Source organism: Scyliorhinus torazame, chromosome 7 (assembly GCF_047496885.1).
Source record: "Scyliorhinus torazame isolate Kashiwa2021f chromosome 7, sScyTor2.1, whole genome shotgun sequence".
Taxonomy (NCBI): domain Eukaryota; kingdom Metazoa; phylum Chordata; class Chondrichthyes; order Carcharhiniformes; family Scyliorhinidae; genus Scyliorhinus; species Scyliorhinus torazame.
The window spans coordinates 38524309-38547757 of record NC_092713.1 but is presented as its reverse complement, the minus strand read 5'-3'; the positions used below and the strand labels follow the sequence as shown (position 1 = coordinate 38547757).

The following is a 23449-nucleotide window of genomic DNA, read 5'->3' as shown; positions in this document are numbered from 1 at the left end:
CGCTCAGATTTCGATTTTGAGTCCCCAGTGATGGGTTTTGATGGGGAAAAGAAGAACTCCGGGACCACGGGTATAATCTTCTGACGGAAGGAATGAAAGCAGCATCAATGTGAACTAATGTTAGGAAAAGGGCAATATGGGCTTTTCCCCCTTCAGAGCAAAATCACCGGCTGAGATTCTTTGGCTGCCGGGCTGGATTTGACTCAGGAATATAACAAGCGCTAGAAGAGATGACATTAAAATGGAAGAATCTAATGAAGGATCTTTCTGCTGTCAGGTGACAACTGTTCACACAAGCCCACACCATGCGCCATATAGAATTTTGTCCTCTTTATTAATTTATTGGATCTGGGCATCGCTGATTGGGCCAGCATTTACTGCCCATCCCAGTCAGCCACATTGCTGTGGATCTCGAGTCACATGGAGGCCAGACAGGGTAAGGACGACAGATTTCCTTCCCTAAAGGACATTAATGGACCAGATGTTATTTTTACGGCCATCGACAATGGTTTTATGGTCATCTTTAGACTTTTAATTCCAGATTTTTTTAATAGAACATAAAAATTACAGCGCAGTACAGGCCCTTCGGCCCTCGATGTTGCGCCGACCTGTGAACCCAATCTAAAGCCCATTTACACTATTCCCTTATCATCCATATGTATATCCAATGACCATTTAAATGCCCCTAATGTTGGCGAGTCCACTCCTGTTGCAGGCATGGCATGATTATTGAATCCAGATCTCACCACCTGTGGGATTCGAACACGGGTCCCCAGAGAGTGACTCTGGGTCTGTGGATTATTATTGTCCAGCGACAATACCACTTCGCCACTGCCTCTCCAAAAATCTCGCTAATCTGTGGCAGATAAAGTCGGCGCTGATCTTTGGGAGCACTTTCCATCAGGAAGCCAACTGTTAGCTGTTGCTAATTTGTCCTAATTCCCAGCAGGTCTAAGAAGCCAGATTTTCCGGCTGTGGGAGTCACTCTTGCACGGATCGCCATTGCCGTGTTCGGAATGGCAACAATTTACAGAGCGACGTGGTTTCAATGCAATCAGATTGCTCCATAATGGCCAGCCACGAGCTCTGGGGCTCAGAGATTCATGAAAGCAATCAAGACATGTGTTCAGACTGCTCAGCTGGACACTTTATCTTGGCAGTAATAGTGCAGGCAATTCCTGTGTAAATAACTACCATCTACGCCTCACTGCACTATGGGTGAAGAAACTGCAACAACTATGCTCCATCACAAATTAAGAATCACAGTACCTCATGCTGTCACATCCCAGTAAAGCGATAAGATTGTGAAGACAAATCACACGGCTAAGGCAGAAGTGAAGGATTATGCTGCTTGAAATGCCCATGCCCGGCCTAGAGAAATCAGGCTGCGTGATCATGACTTGTGAAGAGAACAAATTCAAACTATTTGTCTGCACGGGGATTTTCTGACTTGCTTCAACTGCAACAACTCAAATAGACCAGAAATGTGTTTTTCAAACACTACCGTGACTGGATCTCATCATTACTGGTATACGTGCCAGCTGGAAACTATCAATTTTAAGAGTCTCTGAACCAGATATCACAGCCATTTACAACACCCCTTTTAGAAATAGACGAGACGGTATACCTAGACTGTCATTTTCATTGAAATTATGGATGATTCATTTTGAAAGTTTTTCCTTCAGAAAAAGTCAGTCTGGTTTTACAGGAAGGGTTGGGTGGCGTGTACCTGTGCAGACACTAGAGGGGGAACTTTGGAGTTTCTGTTGCTGAACAACAACCATGCTGGCATCATAAACTTGCAGGAATCTTTGCCACGGACCATCAGGGCAGAGTTAAATATGTGCCCCAACCCCCACACAGTGGCAGGTCCAGTCACCCGACATCGATATTTGCCTGGATTGACCCAATTAGAGGCGAGAGGACATGCTCATCATCCAGTTATGTGGGCTCACAAGGTGGTGGATCACTTGGAGGCCCATCAGCATGGAAAGAATTGCTGCCTGCCATTGCAGCAAAGGAACAAAGAGGTTGCCTCTGTCTTGAGGCCCCTCTCAGCAGTTCTGAAAGGTTTTGAAATAACAAAATGGTCACAGTTGCCATCCCTACCGTTCTAGAGCATAGAACATTACAGCGCAGTACAGGTCCTTCGGCCCTCGACGTTGCGCCGACTTGTGAAACCACTCTAAAGCCCATCTACACTATTCCCTTATTGTCCATATATCTATCCAATGACCATTTGAATGTCCTTAATGTTGGCGAGTCCACTACTGTAGCAGGCAGGGCATTCCACGCCCTTACTACTCTCTGAGTAAAGAACCTACCTCTGACATCTGTCTTATATCTATCTGTAGCGCACAATGACTTACGAGAAACAGTCGATCCAGGCTTTATTAAGCGATGCTTGTCCCCAGCAGCTCAGCAACAGAATGAAGCTGCGGGGAGAAGCATGGGTTCTTATACTCCGCCTTCAGGGCGGAGCCAGGAGTCGGCAGCCCACCAGGACCCGGGATCTGTCAGCCAATAGCATCTCGGCTTCACAGTCCCACATGACCCCTAATACATACCACCACATTCACCCCTTGTTAAAAAGGAACCCGGCGGGGTGGTGGTTCGCATGGTGGGAGGGGTTTACAAGGCTGGCCCTGGAACAAAATTTCAGACAGTGTTACTACAGTTTTAGCCCTACACTGGGCTATGTACAAGTTTGTGAGAACTATTTACAATATTAGCAAAAACATTTTTTTTTGTTACAACAACATTCTTGGTGTCACACGGATTCCACGAGTCGAGCGGGCGGTCTGGTCTTCCTCGTCGATCGCCTCAGCCCCGGTGGTGGTGCAGGTGCTTGCTCAGGCGTTGTCGTCTCCGGGAGCGTTTCGGTGTTTGTTCCTGTTTTACTCCTGGGCGGGCACGGGAGGAGGACTGATCCCCCCGGGAAGGGGGCGGTCGCGGGGTGCACCGGTGGCAGGGAGGGGTTGATCGGTGTCGGGGGTGTGTGTGTGTTGCCGGCGGGCGCCAGGTCCCGCAGGGAGACCGTGTCCTGTCGGCCATCGGGGTACACCACGTAGGCGTACTGCGGGTTCGAGTGGAGAAGGTGAACCCTCTCGACCAATGGGTCCGATTTGTGCGCCCGCACATGATTCCGGAGCAATATGGGTCCTGGGGCCACCAGCCAGGTCGGCAGTGACGTTCCGGAGGAGGACTTCCTGGGGAAGACAAGGAGGCGCTCATGAGGCGTTTGGTTAGTGGTGGTACACAGCAGCGACCGGATGGAGTGGAGAGCGTCCGGGAGGACCTCCTGCCACCGGGAAACTGGGAGATCCCTGGGCCGTAGGGCCAGTAGGACGGTCTTCCAGACCGTGCCGTTCTCCCTCTCTACTTGCCCGTTCCCCCGGGGGTTGTAGCTGGTCGTCCTGCTCGAGGCTATGCCCTTGCTGAGCAGGAACTGGCGCAGCTCGTCACTCATGAAGGAGGACCCCCTGTCGCTATGGATATTCGCGGGGCAACCGAACAGTGTGAATATGGTGCCAAGGGCTTTAATGACTGTGGCAGCTGTCATGTCGGGGCAGGGGATGGCGAAGGGGAAACGAGAGTACTCGTCCACCACGTTCAGGAAGTATGCGTTGCGGTCGGTGGAGGGGAGGGGCCCTTTGAAATCCAAACTGAGGCGTTCAAAGGGGCGGGAAGCCTTGATCAGGTGCGCTCTATCCGGCCTGAAAAAGTGCGGTTTGCCCTCTGCGCAGATGCGGCAGTTCCTGGTGACTGTACGGACCTCCTCCACAGAGTAGGGGAGGTTGCGGGACTTTACAAAATGGTAGAATCGAGTGACCCCTGGGTGGCAGAGGTCCTCGTGGAGGGCTTGGAGGCGGTCTATTTGTGCGTTGGCACATGTGCCACGGGATAGGGCATCGGACGGCTCGTTCAGCTTTCCGGGACGATACAAGATCTCATAGTTGAAGGTGGAGAGCTCGATCCTCCACCTTAAGATCTTGTCATTTTTAATTTTGCCCCGCTGTGCATTATCGAACATGAAGGCTACCGACCGTTGGTCGGTGAGGAGAGTGAATCTCCTGCCGGCCAGGTAATGCCTCCAATGTCGCACAGCTTCCACTATATAGGGCTTGGGCTTCCTTTTCCACTGAGGAGTGGCGGATTTCTGAGGCGTGGAGGGTCCGGGAGAAAAAGGCCACGGGTCTGCCCGCTTGGTTAAGGGTAGCCGCCAGAGCTACGTCGGATGCGTCGCTCTCGACCTGGAAGGGGAGGGACTCGTCGATGGCGCGCATCGTGGCCTTTGCGATATCCGCTTTGATGCGGCTGAAGGCCTGGCGAGCCTCTGTCGACAGGGGGAAGGTAGTGGACTGTATTAGCGGGCGGGCCTTGTCTGCATACTGCGGGACCCACTGGGCGTAATATGAAAAGAAACCCAGGCAACGTTTCAGGGCTTTGGAGCAGTGGGGGAGGGGGAATTCCATAAGGGGGCGCATGCGTTCGGGGTCGGGGCCTATTATCCCATTGCGCACTACGTATCCCAGGATGGCCAACCGGTTTGTGCTAAAAACGCACTTTTCCTCGTTGTATGTGAGGTTCAGGGTTTTAGCGGTCTGGAGGAACTTTTGGAGGTTGGCGTCGTGGTCCTGCTGATCGTGGCCGCAGATGGTTATGTTGTCGAGATACGGGAACGTGGCCTGCAACCCGTGCTGGTCAACCATTCGGTCCATCTCCCGTTGGAAGACCGAGACCCCGTTTGTGACACCAAATGGGACCCTTAGGAAATGGTATAGACGCCCGTCTGCCTCGAAGGCGGTGTACTTGCGGTCACCTGGGCGGATGGGGAGCTGGTGGTAGGCGGACTTGAGGTCCACGGTGGAGAAGACCTTATACAGGGCAATCCGATTGACCATGTCGGATATGCGGGGGAGAGGGTACGCATCTAGCTGCGTGTACCTGTTGATGGTCTGACTATAGTCTACGACCATCCTTTGCTTCTCCCCGGTCTTTACTACTACCACCTGGGCTCTCCAGGGACTATTGCTGGCTGGATTATGCCTTCCTTCAGCAACCGCTGGACTTCAGACCGAATAAATATCCGGTCCTGGGCGCTGTACTGTCTGCTCCTAGTGGCGACGGGTTTGCAATCCGCGGTGAGGTTTGCAAACAAGGACGGCGGTTCAACCTTGAGGGTTGCGAGGCCACAGATAGTGAGTGGGGGTATTGGGCCACCGAATTGGAATGTTAGGCTCTGCAGGTTACACTGGAAATCTAATCCCAGTAATGTGGGCGCGCAGAGTTGGGGAAGGACGTAGAGCCTGTAGTTCTTAAACTCCCTCCCTTGCACCGTTAGGTTTGCGATGCAGAACCCTTTGATCTCTACGAGTGGGATCCTGCAGCTAGGGAAATCTTTTGTGTGCTTGGGTGGATGGTCAGAAAACAGCGTCTTACCGTGTCTGGGTGAATAAAACTTTCAGTGCTCCCGGAGTCGATCAGGCATGGCGTCTGGTATCCGTTGACCAGCACCGTTGTTGTCGTCGCCTGGAGCGTCCGGGGCCGCGATTGATCCAGTGTCACCGAAGCCAGTCGTGGTAGTAGTGTCGCGGCGTCTTCTTCGGACCCCGTGGAGCCGTCGATGCTGGGGTCCTTTGTTGTCAACCAAGATGGTGGCGTCCATGGATCGCACGTGGTCGGGGGTGGACAAAATGGCCGCCCCCATGAATCGCACGTGACTGGGGGTCACAAGATGGCGGCGCCCATCCTCCCCTCGTGGTGCCCGGGACCCAAAATGGCGGCGCCTGCGGGTCGCACATGGGGCACTGGGGGGGTTGGGGAGCGTTTGGGATGTGCTGGGCTCGTTCTTCTCCGGGGATTGCGGCGACCCCCCGGGACTGGCACACTGCCGCGTAATGGCCCTTCTTGCCGCAGCTTTTACAAATAGCTGCGCGGGCCGGGCAGCGCTGCCGGGGGTGTTTCGCTTGTCCGCAGAAATAGCAGCGGGCCCCCCCGGGATGGTCTGGTGCTTTAACTGCGCAAGCTTGCGAGGGGGGGGGGGTTTTGTCGCGACAAGGGTACACGGAGCTCAAGGGGCTGCCGCGCGGTCGGGGCCGTAGTCGCGGGCGTTTTGCGAGGCCACATCTAGGGAAGCTGCAAGGGCCCGTGCCTCTTAGAGTCCTAGCGACTCTCTTTCTAAAAGTCTTTGGCGGATTTGGGGAGAGTTCATACCTGCCACAAATGCATCGCGAATTAGCAGGTCTGTGTGTTCGATTGCGTTCACCGGCGGGCAGCTGCAGCCCCGTCCCAAAATTAGCAGCGCGGCGTAGAGTTCCTCTAGCGATTCTCCGGGACTTTGCCGTCTCGTCGCGAGTTGGTGGCGCGCGTAGACCTGGTTCACGGGCCGAACGTAGATGCTCTTCAGCAATGCGAGCACCGTTGGGAAATCCTCTGCGTCTTCTATGAGAGGGTAAATTTCCGGGCTTACCCTCGAATGCAGGACCTGCATTTTCTGGTCTTCTGTGATCCGGCCGGGTGCCGTTCGGAGGTAGCCTTCAAAGCATGCGTGCCAGTGTTTGAATACTGCTGCCGAGTTCGGTGCGTGGGGGCTGATCCGCAGGCATTCCGGGGCGATCCGGAGCTCCATAGTCTTTTAAGCTCGCTTAATAAATTGTAGCGCACAATGACTTACGAGAAACGAGAAGTGATGAAGACGATCCAGGCTTTATTAAGCGATGCTTGTCCCCAGCAGCTCAGCAATAGAATGAAGCTGCGGGGAGAAGCTCGGGTTCTTATACTCCGCCTTCAGGGCGGAGCCAGGAGTCGGCAGCCAACCAGGACCCGGGATCTGTCAGCCAATAGCATCTCGGCTTCACAGTCCCATATGACCCCTAATACATACCACCACACTATCTCCCCTCAATTTAAAGGTATGTCCCCTCATGCTAGACATCACCATCCGAGGAAAAAGGCTCTCACTGTCCACCCTATCCAATCCTCTGATCATCTTGTATGCCTCAATTAAGTCACCTCTAAACCTGGGGCTGCATGGTAGCATTGTGGATAGCACAATTGCTTCACAGCTCCAGGGTCCCAGGTTCGATTCCGGCTTGGGTCACTGTCTGTGCGGAGTCTGCACATCCTCCCCGTGTGTGCGTGGATTTCCTCCGGGTGCTCCGGTTTCCTCCCACAGTCCAAAGATGTGCAGGTTAGGTGGATTAGTCATGATAAATTGCCCTTAGTGTCCAAAATTGCCCTTAGTGTTGTGTGGGGTTACTGGGTTATGGATAGGGTGGAGGTGTTGACCTTGGGTAGGGTGCTCTTTCCAAGAGCGGGTGCAGACTCGATGGGCCGAATGGCCTCCTTCTGCACTGTAAACTCTATGATAATCTTCTTCTCTCGAACAAAATCAGCCTTTCCTCATAAGATCTTCCCTCCATACCAGGCAACATTCTGGTAAATCTCCTCTGCACCCTTTCCAATGCTTCCACATCCTTCCTATAATGCAGCGACCAGAATTGCACGCAATACTCCAAATGCAGCCGCACCAGAGTGTTGTATAGCTGCAACATGACCTCATGGCTCCTAAACTCAATCCCTCTACCAAGAAAAGCTAACACACCGTACGCCTTCTTAACAACCCTCTCAACCTGGATGGCAACTTTCAGGGATCTATGTACATGGACACCGAGATCTCTCTGCTCATCCACACTGCCAAGAATCTTACCATTAGCCCAGTACTCAGTCTTCCTGTTATTCCTTCCAAAATGAATCACCTCACACTTTTCTGCATTAAACTCCATTTGCCACCTCTCAGTGCTGCAGCTTATCTATGTCCCTCTGTAACTTGTAACATCCTTCCGCACTGTCCACAACCCCACCGACTTTAGTGTCATCTGCAAATTTACTCACCCATCCCTCTATGCCCTCCTCCAGGTCATTTATAAAAATGACAAACAGCAGTGGCCCCAAAACAGATCCTTGTGGTACACCACTAGTAACTGGACTCCAGTCTGAACATTTCCCATCAACCACCACCCGCTGTCTTCTTCCAGCTAGCCAATTTCTGATCGAAACTGCTAAATCACCCTGAATCCCATGTCTCCGTATTTTCTGTAGTAGCCTACCGTGGGGAACCTTATCAAACGCTTTACTGAAATCCATATACACCACATCATTCTGAAGGGGTGTCCCAAGCACTGAGCCGTCTATGGCCACAGCTGTGTCCAGGTAGGTGAGGAAGGGCCTCAAAGTCTCCCTGGAATGCAAGTACCCTCAAATCCTCCATCGCCCGTCCACCTCCAGGCAGCTGCCACGCTCCGGACCCTGTGAAGACTCTACAGACTGACGGACTAGGAAATTCCAGTCAGCTTCTGATCAATAGGCCTTATTTGTAATTACTTTGGTAAGCTAGCCCCTGCTTGCAGGTGGTTAGCTGCCCTGACCTCGAACCAACTTTCCAGAAAATGGCTAGTGAGTGAGGTGATGTTGAAAAGCAGTCACGCCAATTGGCTGCGTGAAGGAACAAGCTTGCCTCCTCCGTTCTTACCTCCATCGGCATGCAACATTTTATCCCTCACTGTTTGGAAGGCCAAACAACAATTGGAAGGATGTTAGCTCAGAACAAGTTATGTTACCATTTCTGTAAACTTAGATTCTGCTTGGTGTTCCAAATTTTTAATGTGTTGCATGCGTTCCATGCCACACTCTAACGGGTAAGACATGGCAGGTGAACTCTAAGCCATGGTCTGCTCTTCCTGCTCCCTGTGGGAGACCACATCTAGTTCCCAGAACCAGAATGTGTGCAAGAGGTGTCTCCAGTTGTAGCTCCTGGAAGCCCGGGTTTCAGAGCTGCAGCGGCATCTGGGGACATTGGGGAGCATCCGTGATGCAGAGAGTATCATGGATAGCACATATAAAGATGGGGTCATCACACCACAGGCTCAGACTTCACAGGCAGGAAGGGAATGGGTGACCACCAGGCAGAGCAAGAGGCCTAGGCAGGCAATGTAGGAATCTCCTATGGCTATTCCCCTGCAAAACAGATATACCGTTTTGGATACTGTAGTGGGGAATGGCCTCTCGGGGTTTAACAGCAGCAGCCAAGTTTTAGCACCATGGTTGCCGTTGCTGCACAGGTGTGGGGCAAAAAGCAGGGAAATGTAATCGTCGTGGGGATTCAGTTGTGAGGGGAATAGCTGGACGTTTCTGTGGCCGCAAAAGAGATTCTAGGATGGTTTGTTGCCTCCATGGTGCGAGGGTTAGGGATGTCTCAGGACATTCGGAATAGAGAGCGTGAACAGCCAGTTGCCATGCAACACATTGGTATAAGCAACATTGGTAAAAAAGGATGAGGTCCTAAATGCAGAATATAGGGAGCTAGGAAGCAAGTTGAAAAGTAGAACTTCAAAGGTACTTATCTCAGGATTACTACCAGTGCCACGTGCTAGTCAGAGTAGAAATAGCAGGATGTATAGGATGAATTCATGGCTGAAAAGATGGTGTGAGGGGGAGGGTTTCAAATTCTTGGGGCATTGGGACTGATTCTGGGGAAAGTGGGATCAGTACAAGCTGGACAGGTTACACCAGGCAGGACTGGGACTAGTGTGTGGCGGGGGGGGGGGGGGGGGGGGGGGGTACTTGCTAGAGCAGTTAGGGAGGGTTTAAACTGAAATGGCAAGGGAATGGGAACCTATGGAAGAATTCAGAGCAGGGGGAATCAAGAACAAGAGAAAAAGACAGCAAGGAGAATAAGAAAAGTGATAGGCAGAGAAATCGAGGGCCAAAATCAGAGAAGAACATCGTAAAAAATAGTCGGGACAGGACAAGGAACTTTAAAAAGACTAGCCTTAAGATTTTGTACCTGAACACGCAGAGTATTTAAAATAAAATGGATTAATTAGTTGTGCAGATAGATGTAAAGGGATATGATATGGTTGGGATTAGTCACAGTACAATAGAGGAGGAATTTCTGGAGTGTATAGGGATGGTTTACTGGACCAATATATTGAGGAACCAACAAGGGAACCGTCCATCTTGGACTGGGTGTTGTGCAATGAGAAAGGATTAGTTGGCAATGCATTGACCATAAGATGATAGATCTTTTTACCAAGGTGGATAGTGAGGTAGTTGATTCTGAGACCAGGGTCCTGAATCTCAGTAAAGGTAACAATGATGGTATGAGGCATGAGCTTGCTATGAAGGGAAACGTTACTGAAAGGAAAGACAGTGGACAGGCAAAGGCTGACATTCAAGGAATGAATAGGTGAACTCCAAATGTTGTTTACTCCTATTTGGCACAAGAGTAGAGAGGGAACTGTGGCTTAGAAGGGAAATTAGAGATAGTGTTAGATTCAAAGAAGAAGCATACAAATTAGCAAGAAAAATCAATAGACCTGAACAGTTTAAAATTCAGCAAAGGCGAACCAAGGGATTGATTAATAAGGAAGAAAGTAAGCTAGCGGGGAACATAAAAATTGACTGTAAAAGTTTCCATAGGTTTGTAAAGAGAAAAAGATGGACAAAATGAATGTAGGCCCCTTACAGTCAGAAACTGCGGAATTCATAATGGGGAACAAAGAAATGGCTGAGAAACTAAATTCATACTTTGCTTCTGTCTTCACAAAGGAAGATATGACTAATGTACCGGAAGTTCTGAGAAACACAAGTTTCAGTGAGGAGCTGAAGGAAATCAGTAGATAAATGGTTTTGGGGAAATTCATGGGATTGAAGGCAGATAAAATTCCAGGACATGATAATCTTCATCCCAGAGTATTTAAGGAAGGAGCCGTAGAAATAGTAAATCCATTATTGATCATTTTCCAAAATTCTTTGGACTCTGAAATGGTTCCTCCAGATTGGAGGGTAGCTAATATAGGCCTGCTATTCAAAAAGGGAGGTAGAGAGGTAACAGAACCATAGACCAGTGAGCCTAATGTCGGTAGTAGGGAAGTTCCTAGAGTCCATTATCAAGGATTTCATTGCATACCAATTGGGAAGCAGTGGTATAATAAGGCAAAGTCAGCATGGATTTGCGAAAGGGAAACCATGCTTGATAAATCGACTGGAATTCTTTGAAGATGTAACTAGTAGAGTTGACCAGGAAGAACCGGTGGATGTGGTTTATTTAGACTCACAGAAGGCTTTCGACAAAGTCTCACATAGCAGATTACTATGCAAAGTTAAAGTGCATGGGGTTGTGGGTAGTGTCTTGAGGTGGACAGAAAGCTGGTTAGCAGACAGGAAGCAAAAAGTTGGAATAAGTGGGTATTTTTCTGATTGGCAGGCAGTGACTAGTGGGGTACTGCTGGGATCTGTGCTAGGAACCCAAGGACGAGGGAACTAAATGTATTATCCCCAAATTTACAGATGATACAATGTTGGATGGGAGGGTGAGCTGTGAGGAGAATGCAGAGATGCTTCAATGGGATTTGGATAGGCTGAGTGAGTAGGCATATGCATGGCAGATGCAGTATAATGTGAATAAATGTGAGGTTATCTGCTTCGGTAGCTAAAATAGGAAGGCAGATTATTATTTGGATGGGTGTAAATTGAGAGAGGTGGATACTCAGCAAGACCTTGGTGTCCACGTGCATCAGTTGCTAACAGTAAGCGCGCAGGTACAGCAGGCAATAAAAAAGGCAAATGGTATATTAGCTTTCATAGAGAGATGATTTGAGAATAGGAATAGGGATGTTTTACTGCAATTGTATAGGGCAATTGGTGAGGCCACACCTGGAGTATTGTGTGCAGTTTTGGTGTCCTTATCTGAGGAAGGATGTGCTTGCTCAGGAGGGAGTGCAGCGAAGGTTTATCAGACTGATTCCTGGATGGCCGGACTGTCATATGAGGAGCAACTAAGTCGGTTAGGATTTATTCATTGGAGTTCAGAAGAGTGATGAGAGGGAATCTCATAGAAACTTATCAAATTCTACCAAGATTAGACAGAGTAGATTCAGAAAGAATGTTCCCGATGGTGGGGGAGTCCAGAACGAGGGGTAAACCTTTTGAGACTGAGGTGAGGAGAAATTTCTTCACCCAGAGAATGGTGAATCTGTGGAATTCACAACCACAGAAAGTAGTGGAGGTCAAAATGTTGTGTAATTTCAAGAAGAAATTGGGACTAAAGGGATCCAGGGATATGAGGGAAAGTGGGATCTGGGTATCGAATTTGATGATCAGACATGATCATAATGAATGGCAGAACAGACTCGAAGGGCTGAATGGCCTCCTCCTGCTTCTATTTTCTATGCATGCTTCTATGTATATTGGCATGGAGGTCAGAGTCGCCCTGAGCGTAACAATGGTGTTTCTGTCTTCTGTAATTATCTATTAGATGGAACTAGCAAAGGAAGAAAGATGCGAGTTTTTGCCTTTCATGTCACCGAGAAGAATTATTTTGAAAGGTCAGCGCATTTCTGCAATTGAGTTTGTTCGTACAGAGCAAAATGACGCTGGGGATTGGATTGAAGATGATGATCAGGTTATTCGTTTAAAAGCAAACATTGTCATCAGTGCATTTGGCTCCGTTCTCTCCAATTCTTCAGGTAAGCAATTATAAACTACTGCACTTTCTTTCTAAATTGGTCTCTGAGAAGCTTTAAAAAGAATTAACACTCAATTATGATTTTTTTTTCCCTCAGGCGTTATATTGCTAGATTGCATCTCCACAATTAGGATATTACTAGTTATCAGTTGAACCGTATTTTCTTCTTTAGTGCCATACTCTACCACTGATGCTAGGTTCTGCACTAATTGAGAACTACTGAACACTTGACTGAAATAAAAAATAGGAATCGCTGGAAGTACTCAGTAGGTCAGGTGGCATTCTGTGGAGAAGGAAACCGAGGTAATGTTTCTGGTCAGTGACCTTCCAACATAACATGACTGTGAAGTTTGCATTAGGTAATGAACCCTCGACAGGCAAACCTTTTCCTTGCAGTTAAATTCAATAACCGCAAATGTTTTCCAAACATAAGTTCTTTGTTCAGCCATTTCTTCATTGGCCTCAGACTGGTGGACTTGCAGAAAGGTTGTGACATTGGGCACTAAGTAAGTTCCATTCATAAATCCTCTCAAACAAATAAGGCCAGAATTCTTTTTTGTTGTCTAATATTTACTCAAGATGATTGTATGTACAGAATTATTTAAACAATGATACAAGTAATGCTCCATGGACAGAATTTAACATTGACCGTGCACCTGACCCAGAAGCGCATGAAATTGTGGGAGAAGAGGTGGGGCGGGGGGGGGGGGGGGGCGCATCCCAATGTCATCGCGCACTCGTGCAATCTTTCGGTCAGCAGGTGCACGTGAGAGTCAGCCGTGCGCGCGCCGACAATCACGCAGGCAATTCAGCCCATAAAGGGGCCAATCGAATGCAATTTTGCGTGTCTCGTCTGCTTCTACGGTTGGTGGGTGGGCCGATTGGTCAGGCAGTTTTCACGCTTTAGCTTCAACCTCGACCCAGGACGGGATGAATTGTCATGGCTGAAATAAAATTTAGAAAGGTGCTTGGAGACTGAGGTCTGTGTATGATTGTGCTGCCTGGACACTTGTGGTATAGTTTTAACATAAATATTTATTTTTTGCGGGTCAGCAGCTCCCTGAGACAGCACCGCAGCGGCTGTCCCTCTGAGGGAGCACCTAAGGGACAAAGGGAACAGCGGAACAGGAGTCGTCCATTCAGGCCATTGATCCTGCTTCCACTGTTGGATACGATCATGGCTGACCAGACACTTTGATGCCTTTTACACCTACTATTCCGATAACCCTTTACGTCATTGTTAATCAGACATCTATCAATCTCTGCTTTAAACCTACTCAATGACTGAGCTTGTACAGCCCTTGGAGGTAGAGAGTTCTGAAGATTCACAACCCCCTGCGTAAAGAAATTTCTCTTCATCTTGGTCCTAAGTGGCTTCCCCCTTATTTTGAAATTGTGCCCCCTGGTTCTGGACTCTCCAACCAAGGTAAACACCTTATCTGCATCTGCCCTGTCTACTCCTTTAAGTATTTTGTAGGTTTCAATGAGGTCACCTCTCATTTCTCAAAACTTGAGAGAGTAAAGGCCCAGTTTGACCACTCTCTCTTCTTACGACAGTCCCTCCATCCCCGGAACAAATCTGATGAACCTTCGATTACCCTCTCTGGTAATGATATTCTATCTGAGATAAATGGACCAAAACTGCACAGATGCGGTCTAACCAAGCTCCTGTACAGTTTAAGCAAGACCTCACTACTCCTGTACTCAAATCCTCTTGAAATGAAGGCTTTTAGCCCTCCTAATAGCTTGCTGCACCTGCATGCTAGCCTTCAATGACTTATGGATAAGGACACCCAGGTGCTTTTGTATATCTACACTTTCTAATTTCTTACCATTTGGGAAATACACTACACATCTGTTCCTTCTACCAAAATGGATTACCTCACATATTTTTTCATATTCTATTTCATCTGCCATGTTCTTGCCCACTTGTCAGTCCAAATCCTCCTCTAGCCGCTTTGCATCTTGCTCACAACACACATTCCCGCCCAGCTTTGCAAACTTAGGAATATTACACTGAGTCCCCACATCCAAATTATTCATCCAAAGTTTGAACAGCTGAGGCCCAATACCCTTGCAATACCCCACTAGCCACAGCCTGCCAATGGGAGAATGACCTGTTCACTCCTATTCTTTGTTTTCTGTCTGTTAGCCAATTCTCAATCTTCAATCCATGACCGTATGTTGCCTCCTCCTATCCCACGTGCTATTATTTTGGTAATTAACCTCCGATAGGAGACTTCACCAAAAGCCATTTGAAAGGCCAAATATACTGCATCCATCGACCCGATCAAATTTGTTAATAACATCCTTTATATTGGATGTCAGCATTTTCCTTACCACCGAAGTGAGAAATGCCAGCCCGCACTCTCCCTTTCCTGGGCACCCGCCCTCCTTGGGCAGTGCTCACAGCCTTTCACAGAGCTTTTCATGCTGGTGGCCATGAATCGGCCAGCCAGAGTGTAATTGCACTCTGGGGCTAACCGGGAACGCATTTTGCGCCTGTTTCATGCCCACCGAGCACCCGCCCGATGAGCGAAAAACTCAGGCCCATGAATGAGCGCAATTGAAGGCAGCTTCAGCTGCTGAGCAATATTGTCGCACTTTACATGTTCTATTTGCTTTACACCAGAGTTTTCTTATGCTTGACATATTAATTGCACTGCTTGCACAATGTGTCTTAAACGGCAGATGCAGGTTTCTGAAACCCCCCAGAAAATCCATGATTAAATGTAAGTCATGTCTGACCCTCAGTTTGTGCCGATACAATACACTCACTCACACTTGCCGTGTAACTTATTTTCTTTTTTATTCATGGACAGGTAATCCAAATTCCCTAATAACATAACCAAGCGTCAAATCATCTCGGTAGAAATAATGTGAAAACCATTAATTCCAACCAACTGTTCCTGAAGTAAAGGGGTCAGGATCTGTTCTGGGACTTTCTCACCCCCCCCCCCCCCCCCCCCCCCCCCAGAATTAAGACTAATAAAAATTACGAAAATATTCAGAGACTTGTTTGTCATTTTTTTTAAAAATTCTTAAAATGTTGTTCGAAGCATTTTAATTAGAAAATGCCTGGCATTGTTTTTTGTAAATTTTCCTTAACGACCTTCTGAATGATTGGGCAACATTCCCAAGTGAATAGCTGTTCCAAACATTGTTTTACTGTAGCATTGCTTATCTTTATTTGCCAGGTTCCTCTAATGGGTGATGCGATGCTGATTGTTGTGGAGCAGAAATGCCTGTGTCCTGATAGGTTGGTTGACGATAATAAATCCATGATAATGTCACACTTCAAAGTAATAAAAAAAATCTAAATTGTGCAACTGTGCCAAAAATTGCAATGTGTAAAACTACATAACGGCGATGACTCTTAAGCAATAGCTGTTAACCATCTATTGTAGAGCTTATTTCATTTCTATTTGAGTTGTCCCTAATCTTAGAAGTGAATCTTGACATTTTGGGGGTGGGGTTTGAGGAGATGAACGGTGTCAAATTGCAGTAAAATCATCTGTACAGTGTCAAAAAAAAACATTAATGAGCTGCTAAAGCTGAAATTACAAAGACTTCAGAAATTGGTTAAACATCACAGCCATTAAACTGTTTACTGAAGCATTACAGATACACTGCAGCTAATGAGCATCTCTGCTATTTAAACAAGTGCATAACTGAACACATTACATGGATGCATAATTAGTTAAGGCGTTTTGCATTGATAAGAATTTTAGCCTTTCATCGCCGTTTAATTTTTTCAATACCTCACACACACACATAATAGTTATTTCAATCAGTCTTTTCTAACGAGTAGATTTGAGCCCCAAGTCTTTCCTTCATTTGTCTTCAGTTGTTTTCCCCACTGCGGCCCCATCTCTTGTTCCATGTTTGCTGCCATGAACAGCAACAATCCGGATTAGGATCAAATAAGCAAGCTACACATTCCGCGAGAGATGTATTGCCGGTGCAGTCCCTGCATCAGTTAGCAGGAAGCATGGGGCCAGTATGGCAATTATGGCGCAATGCCACTGGGACATCTGCTCCTTCAGCACTGAATATAGCTGCACATAAATGACAATACAGGGTTGCCTCATTTGAATATTTAAATTTTCGCTCATTGCTCATTACTTTGAGTTGAGAATTCCTATGCTAGCTGCATGGAAATTATTTGGATCTCTGGGGGTGGCGAGAGGAGTGAGTGTGGGGGGGGGGGGGGGGGGGGGCAGAGAGTGGGGGAGATACATTGGCTAAACAAAAAGGCCCCAACAGATGCCAGTGGAAAGTCAGGCTAACTAAGAATGAAATTTAAGAACTTGTCCATTGACCTCCTGAAATGGATGTTGAGCAACCTTTTCTGGTATCATTCACTGGGATCCGCCAACATTACCATGTACTCAGGCAATTAAGTACTAAGTAAATCTCAGAACCCCATGTTTATACATACGGGACACTACGTTTTGGTGCTTCAGATAACATTGGCTTTATATCAGTTTCCGCAGATCTGCTGGAAAGTAAATTCAGGTGCAGCAAATCTTTGCTGTCCTAACACCGATAGCAGAAAGCTAATGCTTATGAAAGTTAGTATGGCAGGCAGATTGGAGTGGCATTCTTCACTGAACGTCCCATTGCAACTCTGAAATGCCAAAATGTTTGATGTACATATATTCTGATGATTTGAGGTTTAGTGCTGCATGCATTTTAATTGAACTTTTGACCTTGAGTGTTGCATTATTATCGGTGACAACCTATGGACATCAAAGTGTAAAATCAAGGTTGCATGTAGCCCGTCCAGTTGTTTTGAATGATTCCATAACACGATTAGCAGAATGTCTCTTGCTGTTGCGATCCCTCATCCACCAAAAAAGACAGATCATCTGGTCATTCAGTTTATTTACCTTTGCCCAGTAATTGTCGCTGAACTTTAAAAGTGGCTGATTGATCATGAAGGGTTTTGGAGTGTTATGTGGATATGATGAAGTTATTCCCTGGGGGGGCCCCAGATGACTTCAGCTGTCCTGCTGTCGGCAAAGTACTCCCTCTGCGGCCACAGAAGATAAAACTGAAGTGGTCACAGGCAAAGGGGATTCCGACGGGCTCGGCACCCTCAGAGAGCCCCGAGTGGAGGTCCTAGGAGTGTCCAAAGACTGCTCCTCATCCATTTGGGTGTTCGAGTGCCTAACTTGTTGATCGAAGGGGCACCTGGAGAGAGGTCATGATGCCCTGTACTGCCCCCGCCCCCCCCCCATCCCTTCGTGTAGCCACAGCAAAAGCTCACCAATGACTAGAGTGCAGTACTGAGTGCATCTCTGGCAGAAATAGGCATTCTGCTGGACCAGGTTCTCCATGCCATCTGACTCTCTTCCCATGGAGACTTTGATGCCCGCCACTTCAACAGAGACCAGGTTGACGGACTCCTCCGCCTCATGTGCCACCCTGTTGAGGGCCTTCGACACCTCTGCTTGATGCTCCTCTGCCTCTTGCAGCTTTCCGGTGAACTTGGCGGACCCTACCTCCTCCTTGTGCGGACACCTGTCCATTTGGTGACCACCTGGTTCAACAACTTAATCAACTTGGTGTTCACTCATCTGTCAGGATATTACACCTCCCCTCTCAAATATTTATGTGGAAAATAAAACCAGATTATAGAATCATAGTATTCCTACCGTGCAGAAGGAGGCTATTTGGCCAATCGGGTCTACACTGACCCTCTGAATGAACACCGTACCAAGCCCCCCCCCCCCCCCCCCCCCCCCTATCCCTGTTACCCCATAACCCCAACTAACCTTTTGGACATGACGGGCAATTCAGCATGACCAATCCACCATGACCAATCCAACAGCACATTTTTGGACTGTGGGAGGACACCGGAGGAGAAAACTCATGCAGATACGAGGAGAACGTACAAACGCCACACAGGCGGTCACCCAAGGCTGGAATTGGACCTGTCGCTGTGAGGCAGCAGTGCTAACCACTACACTACCGTGTCTGAACTATTCTAGTACCCACCGAGGTGTGTGTCTCTGGGCTGGTGGACCCAGTCACCTGGTTGCAGGTAACTGCTGTGACGCCTCAACAGGTACACTTTCGTCCTCCTCCCCAATGTCCTCGGGCCTCTGGGAGATGGATAAACTGCTCGTTGGGGTGACCACTTGTTCCCTTTCCCTCTTCCAGCTTGTCATGATATTCAGATAAACATCATGGTGCAAACACACATACACACTGATGGACAGATCAACGGACCAATCAACACACACGCAACATCACAGCCAATCACAAGCAAGAGCATACGCACTATAAAACGGGGAACACCACAGTTCCCGCTCATTCCAGCAGGAGACAGCTCAGGGCACAGAGCTCACAGCAAGCCACTCAGCCATACACAATGAGCTGAGTGCCTCTCTAAGATAGTGTAAGGGCTGGGTCCACAGGTTAAAGGGTAAAGAATGAACCACAGTCATAAGTTTACAGATGTTGTTATTGATAGTAATAAAACAGAGTTGTACCATCTGCAACCGTGTTGGTTCGTCTGTATAGCGGAACACCCAACACGACATAGTACCAGGATTGGAACCCAGCAACTGTGAGACCTACCTACACATCTTCAGGAATCCGCCATCCTGCACCATGGACACCATCAGCCCGCCGCAGCCGTTCCAAATCTCTGGAAACCTCGCGTCAACTGGAAGCTGTTTAAACAGCGCTTCCAGCTCTTCCTAGAAGCCACAGAAAGGGAGAATGCTTCAGACACCAGAAAAATCGCCCTCCTCCTCTCCACGGCAGGGCAACATGCCATCCACATCTACAACTCCCTGGTGTTCGCGGACGGTGAGGACAAGACGAAGTACAAGACGGTCCTTCTTAAACTAGAGCAGCACTTCAGCGACGAGGTGAACGAGAGCTTCGAGAGGTACCTCTTCCAGCAGCGCCTGCAGGGTAAGGATGAGCCTTTTCAATCTTTCCTGACACACCTCCGTATCCTCGCGCAGTCCTGCGGTTATGAGGCCACCTCCGATTCCATGATTCAGGACCAGATAGTTTTTGGGGTCACCTCGGGCACCCTACGCCAGCAGCTCCTCAGAATTAAGAGCCTCACCTTAGCCACCGCCATCGATGCCTGCGTCCTCCATGAAAATGCGACCAACCGGTACTCCCAATTCCAGGCGGCCGAATCGGCACGGCAGGGGTCCTAGGAGGCCGAGCGGGTCCAGTTGATTGAGTTCCTCCCGGCCCATGGCCCGGACGAGGGCGGCCATTTCGCGCGCTTTCTGCGGCTCCCGCGCTTGTACACGCCAAAAGAGACGTCGATGCAGAAGGACGCGTTGCGCAGACGTGCTCTACGCAGGACTGAACTGCGCATGCGCAATGGCACAACGAACGCCATGACGTCACGACGTGCGGCAACTGTGGATCCGCACATTTAAAGCGGCAATGTCCAGCAAAGAATCGACAATGCCTCCGCTGTGGCAAGATGGGCCACTACGCTGCCTGCTGTCGACCAGCTCAACCTGCCAACGCTCCCTAATTCTGCCAGCCTCGCAGGGACGTGCGAGCCATTCAGCCTCCATACACCGAGTCATACCCTGACGATGTGCAGACCGGTGATACCGACGACCAGGAAGCCTTCCGCGTCGCGGTCATTGACAGGAATGACCTGTCTGATGTCCCCAAGCAGGACCCACCAGCCGATGCCAGTGAACAGCGATAATCCGGGTGATGAATGGTGTGCCACCCTAACGGTCAACCGATCACCAATCACATTCCGTTTAGACACTGGTGCCTCCGCCAACCTTACAGCATGGTCAGCCTTCTACGCCTTGAAGGTCAGACCACCGATTCGGCCATCCCGCTGTCAAATGGTCGATTACAGCGGAAATGTTATCCCGGCCATGGGATCCTGCCAGCTCGAGGTCACACACAATGCATACACAGCCACACTGTCCTTTGAGATAGTTGGATCATCGAAGGACTCCCTGTTAGGCGCACAGGCGTGCAAGGTTCTCCACCTCGTTCAGCGGGTACACACTCTGTCTCCAGAAGGCACGTCCGACTTCCCGGATGCAGAATTTAGGGCACAGCTCCACTCGCTCCTCGCCCACAATCAGGAGGCTTTCGAGGGCATGGGCACAGTGCCCTACACTTACAGAATACGGCTCAAACCAGACGCCACCCCGGTCATTCACGCACCTCGTAGAGTCCCAGCACCACTCAAAGACCGCCTCAAGCAGCAGCTGCAGGATCTCCAGGACCAAAGAGTGCTTTCCCGGGTCACGGAGCCCGCGCCATGGGTCAGCTCCATGGTGTGCGTTAAAAAGCCCTCTGGCGAACTCAGGATGTGCATCGACCCGAAGGACCTGAACAACAACATCACGAGGGAACACTACCCCATACCCAAACGAGAAGAGATCACGAGCGAAATGGCCCGGGCTAAAAAATTTTCAAAGCTTGATGCCTCAAAGGGTTTTTGGCAAATTCAACTGGATCAGTCCAGCAGGAAGCAGTGCACCTTCAACACTCCCTTTGGCAGGTACTGCTACAACAGAATGCCGTTTGGCATCATCTCGGCATCTGAGGTACTTCATAGAATCATGGAACAGATGATGGAGGGCATCGAAGGGGTGCGCGTCTATGTTGACGACTTCATCATCTGGTCCACCACACCACAGGAGCACATCAGTCATCTCCAGCGTGTCTTTGCTCGGATACAAGAACACGGCCTGCGCCTCAACCGAGCCAAGTGTTCTTTTGGCCAAACTGAGCTAAAGTTTCTAGGGAACCACATATCCTGGTCAGGAGTGCGTCCAGATGCAGACAAAGTGAGCGCCATTGCAGCCATGCCGCAGCCGGCAGACAAGAAGGCAGTGCTACGCTTTCTTGGGATGGTCAACTTCCTGGGGAAGTTCATTCACAACCTTGCCTCCCACACAACAGCTCTTCGCCACCTAGTGAAGAAGACCACGGAGTTCCAGTGGCTGCCCGCACACCAGAAGGAATGGGAGGAGCTCAAGATTCAGCTCACCACAGCCCCGGTATTGCCGTTCTTCGACACCTCTCGAGATACGAAGATCTCGACTGATGTCAGCCAGTCCGGCATTGGGGCGGTACTCCTGCAACGGGACGACACTGCATCATGGGCCCCGGTCGACTATGCCTCGCGGGCCATGATCCCCACAGAACAGCGCTATGCGCAGATCGAAAAGGAGTGCCTGGGTTTGTTAACCGGCATTGATAAGTTCCACGACTACGTGTATGGTCTCCCTCAGTTCACCGTGGAAACCGACCATCGCCCCCTGGTCAGCATCATACAAAAGGACCTGAATGAGATGACCCCTCGCCTCCAGCGCATTCTGCTCAAGCTCCGGAGGTACGACTTCCAACTGGTCTACACCCCGGGAAAGGACCTCATCATCGCGGATGCCCTGTCCAGAGCAGTGAGCACACCGCCCGATTCGGAGGGGTTCGTATGTCAGGACGAAGCACATGTGGCCTTCACATCGGCCAATCTGCCAGCTGACGATTCAAGTCTGGCCCGTATTCGCCGGGAGACTGCGGCTGACCCCCTTATACAACGTGTGATGCGTCATATGACGGGAGAGTGGCTCAACGGACAGTGCTCACAATTCCACAATGTCCGGGACGACTTGGCCGTCATTGACGGTGTCCTCCTAAAGTTGGACCGGATTGTGATTCCACACAGCATGCACAGGCTGGTCCTCGAACAATTACACGAAGGCCATCTCGAGGTTGAGAAGTGAAGGTGGAGGGCCCGAGAAGCTGTGTACTGGCCGGGCATCAGCGACGACATTGCCAACATGGTGCTCAACTGCCCCACCTGCCAAAGGTTTCAGCCGGCGCAACCCCCTGAGACGCTTCAGCCCCATGAGTTGGTGACGTCCCCCTGGGCGAAGGTGGGTGTGGACCTTTTTCATGTGCTCGGCAGGGACTACGTCATCATTATAGATTACTTTTCAAATTATCCAGAGGTTATACGCCTGCACGATTTGACATCGTCCGCTGTCATCAGGGCATGCAAAGAGACCTTTGCTCGCCATGGCATTCCACTTACTGTCATGTCGGACAATGGGCCCCGTTTTGCAAGCCAAGAATGGTCTTCTTTTGCTGCTTCGTATGGCTTCACACACGTGACGTCCAGCCCTCTGCATCCCCGGTCGAATGGCAAGGCGGAAAAGGGCGTCCATATCGTGAAGCGGCTCCTCTGCAAGGCTGCTGATGCCGGATCGGATTTCTGCTTAGCCCTGATGGCCTATTGCTCGGCCCCACTATCCACTGGCCTCTCACCAGACCAGCTGTTAATGGGTCGCGCCCTCAGGACCACTGTGCCATCCATTCTTGTTCCTACACCCAACCATGCTCCAGTACTGCAAAGGATGCGACAGCAGCGTGCTCAGCAGAAGGTGGCACATGACACTCGGGCAACTGATCTTCCTGCCTTGGCGCCTGGAGACAACGTCCGCATACACCTACCAGAGGGTGGCTGGTCGGCAACTGCCGAAGTTCTCCGACGCGTGGCTCCCCGCTCGTTCCTGGTTCACATGTCTGATGGCTCCATTCGCCGGCGTAATCGCCGGGCTCTTCGCCTGCTTCCGCGCTCGCTACGTGATCATACACCGGTGCCACGCCCTCCTGTTGTTCCTGATGTCGACTTTGTGGAGCTTCCTGCCACCATGCCCATTCCTCTGTGGCCAGGCCCATTCCTCAGCCGGTGGATCCTGATCCACCCTTGAGGCGGTCAACCGAATTCGTCGCCCACCTACTAGGCTGGACTTAGGAGCCTGTTTGAACATTGGACTCACTAAAGTGTTATGCCACAATGTTAATATGTTTCTCTTTTTGTCGTTACAGGAGTTCATTTTTGATGTTTGATGATTACACTTGTTTTGTTTATGGTACAACCTCGTTGCTATG

General features: G+C 49.5%; 1 protein-coding gene across 4 annotated transcripts in view; it reads left to right on the top strand.

The window, feature by feature from the left end:
• Positions 1-23449, top strand: part of LOC140426151 (dihydropyrimidine dehydrogenase [NADP(+)]-like) — a 1098238-nt gene that overhangs the window by 536379 nt on the left and 538410 nt on the right. For 2 of the 4 annotated variants that reach the window (XM_072510567.1, XM_072510568.1), the window contains one exon: positions 12320-12530. In XM_072510567.1, coding sequence (XP_072366668.1) covers positions 12320-12530 — 211 coding nt within the window. Of the gene's footprint in view, positions 1-12319; positions 12531-12626; positions 13068-15726; positions 15832-23449 lie in introns of those variants that run through there. The other 2 variants (XM_072510570.1, XM_072510569.1) reach the window with 2 other exon arrangements.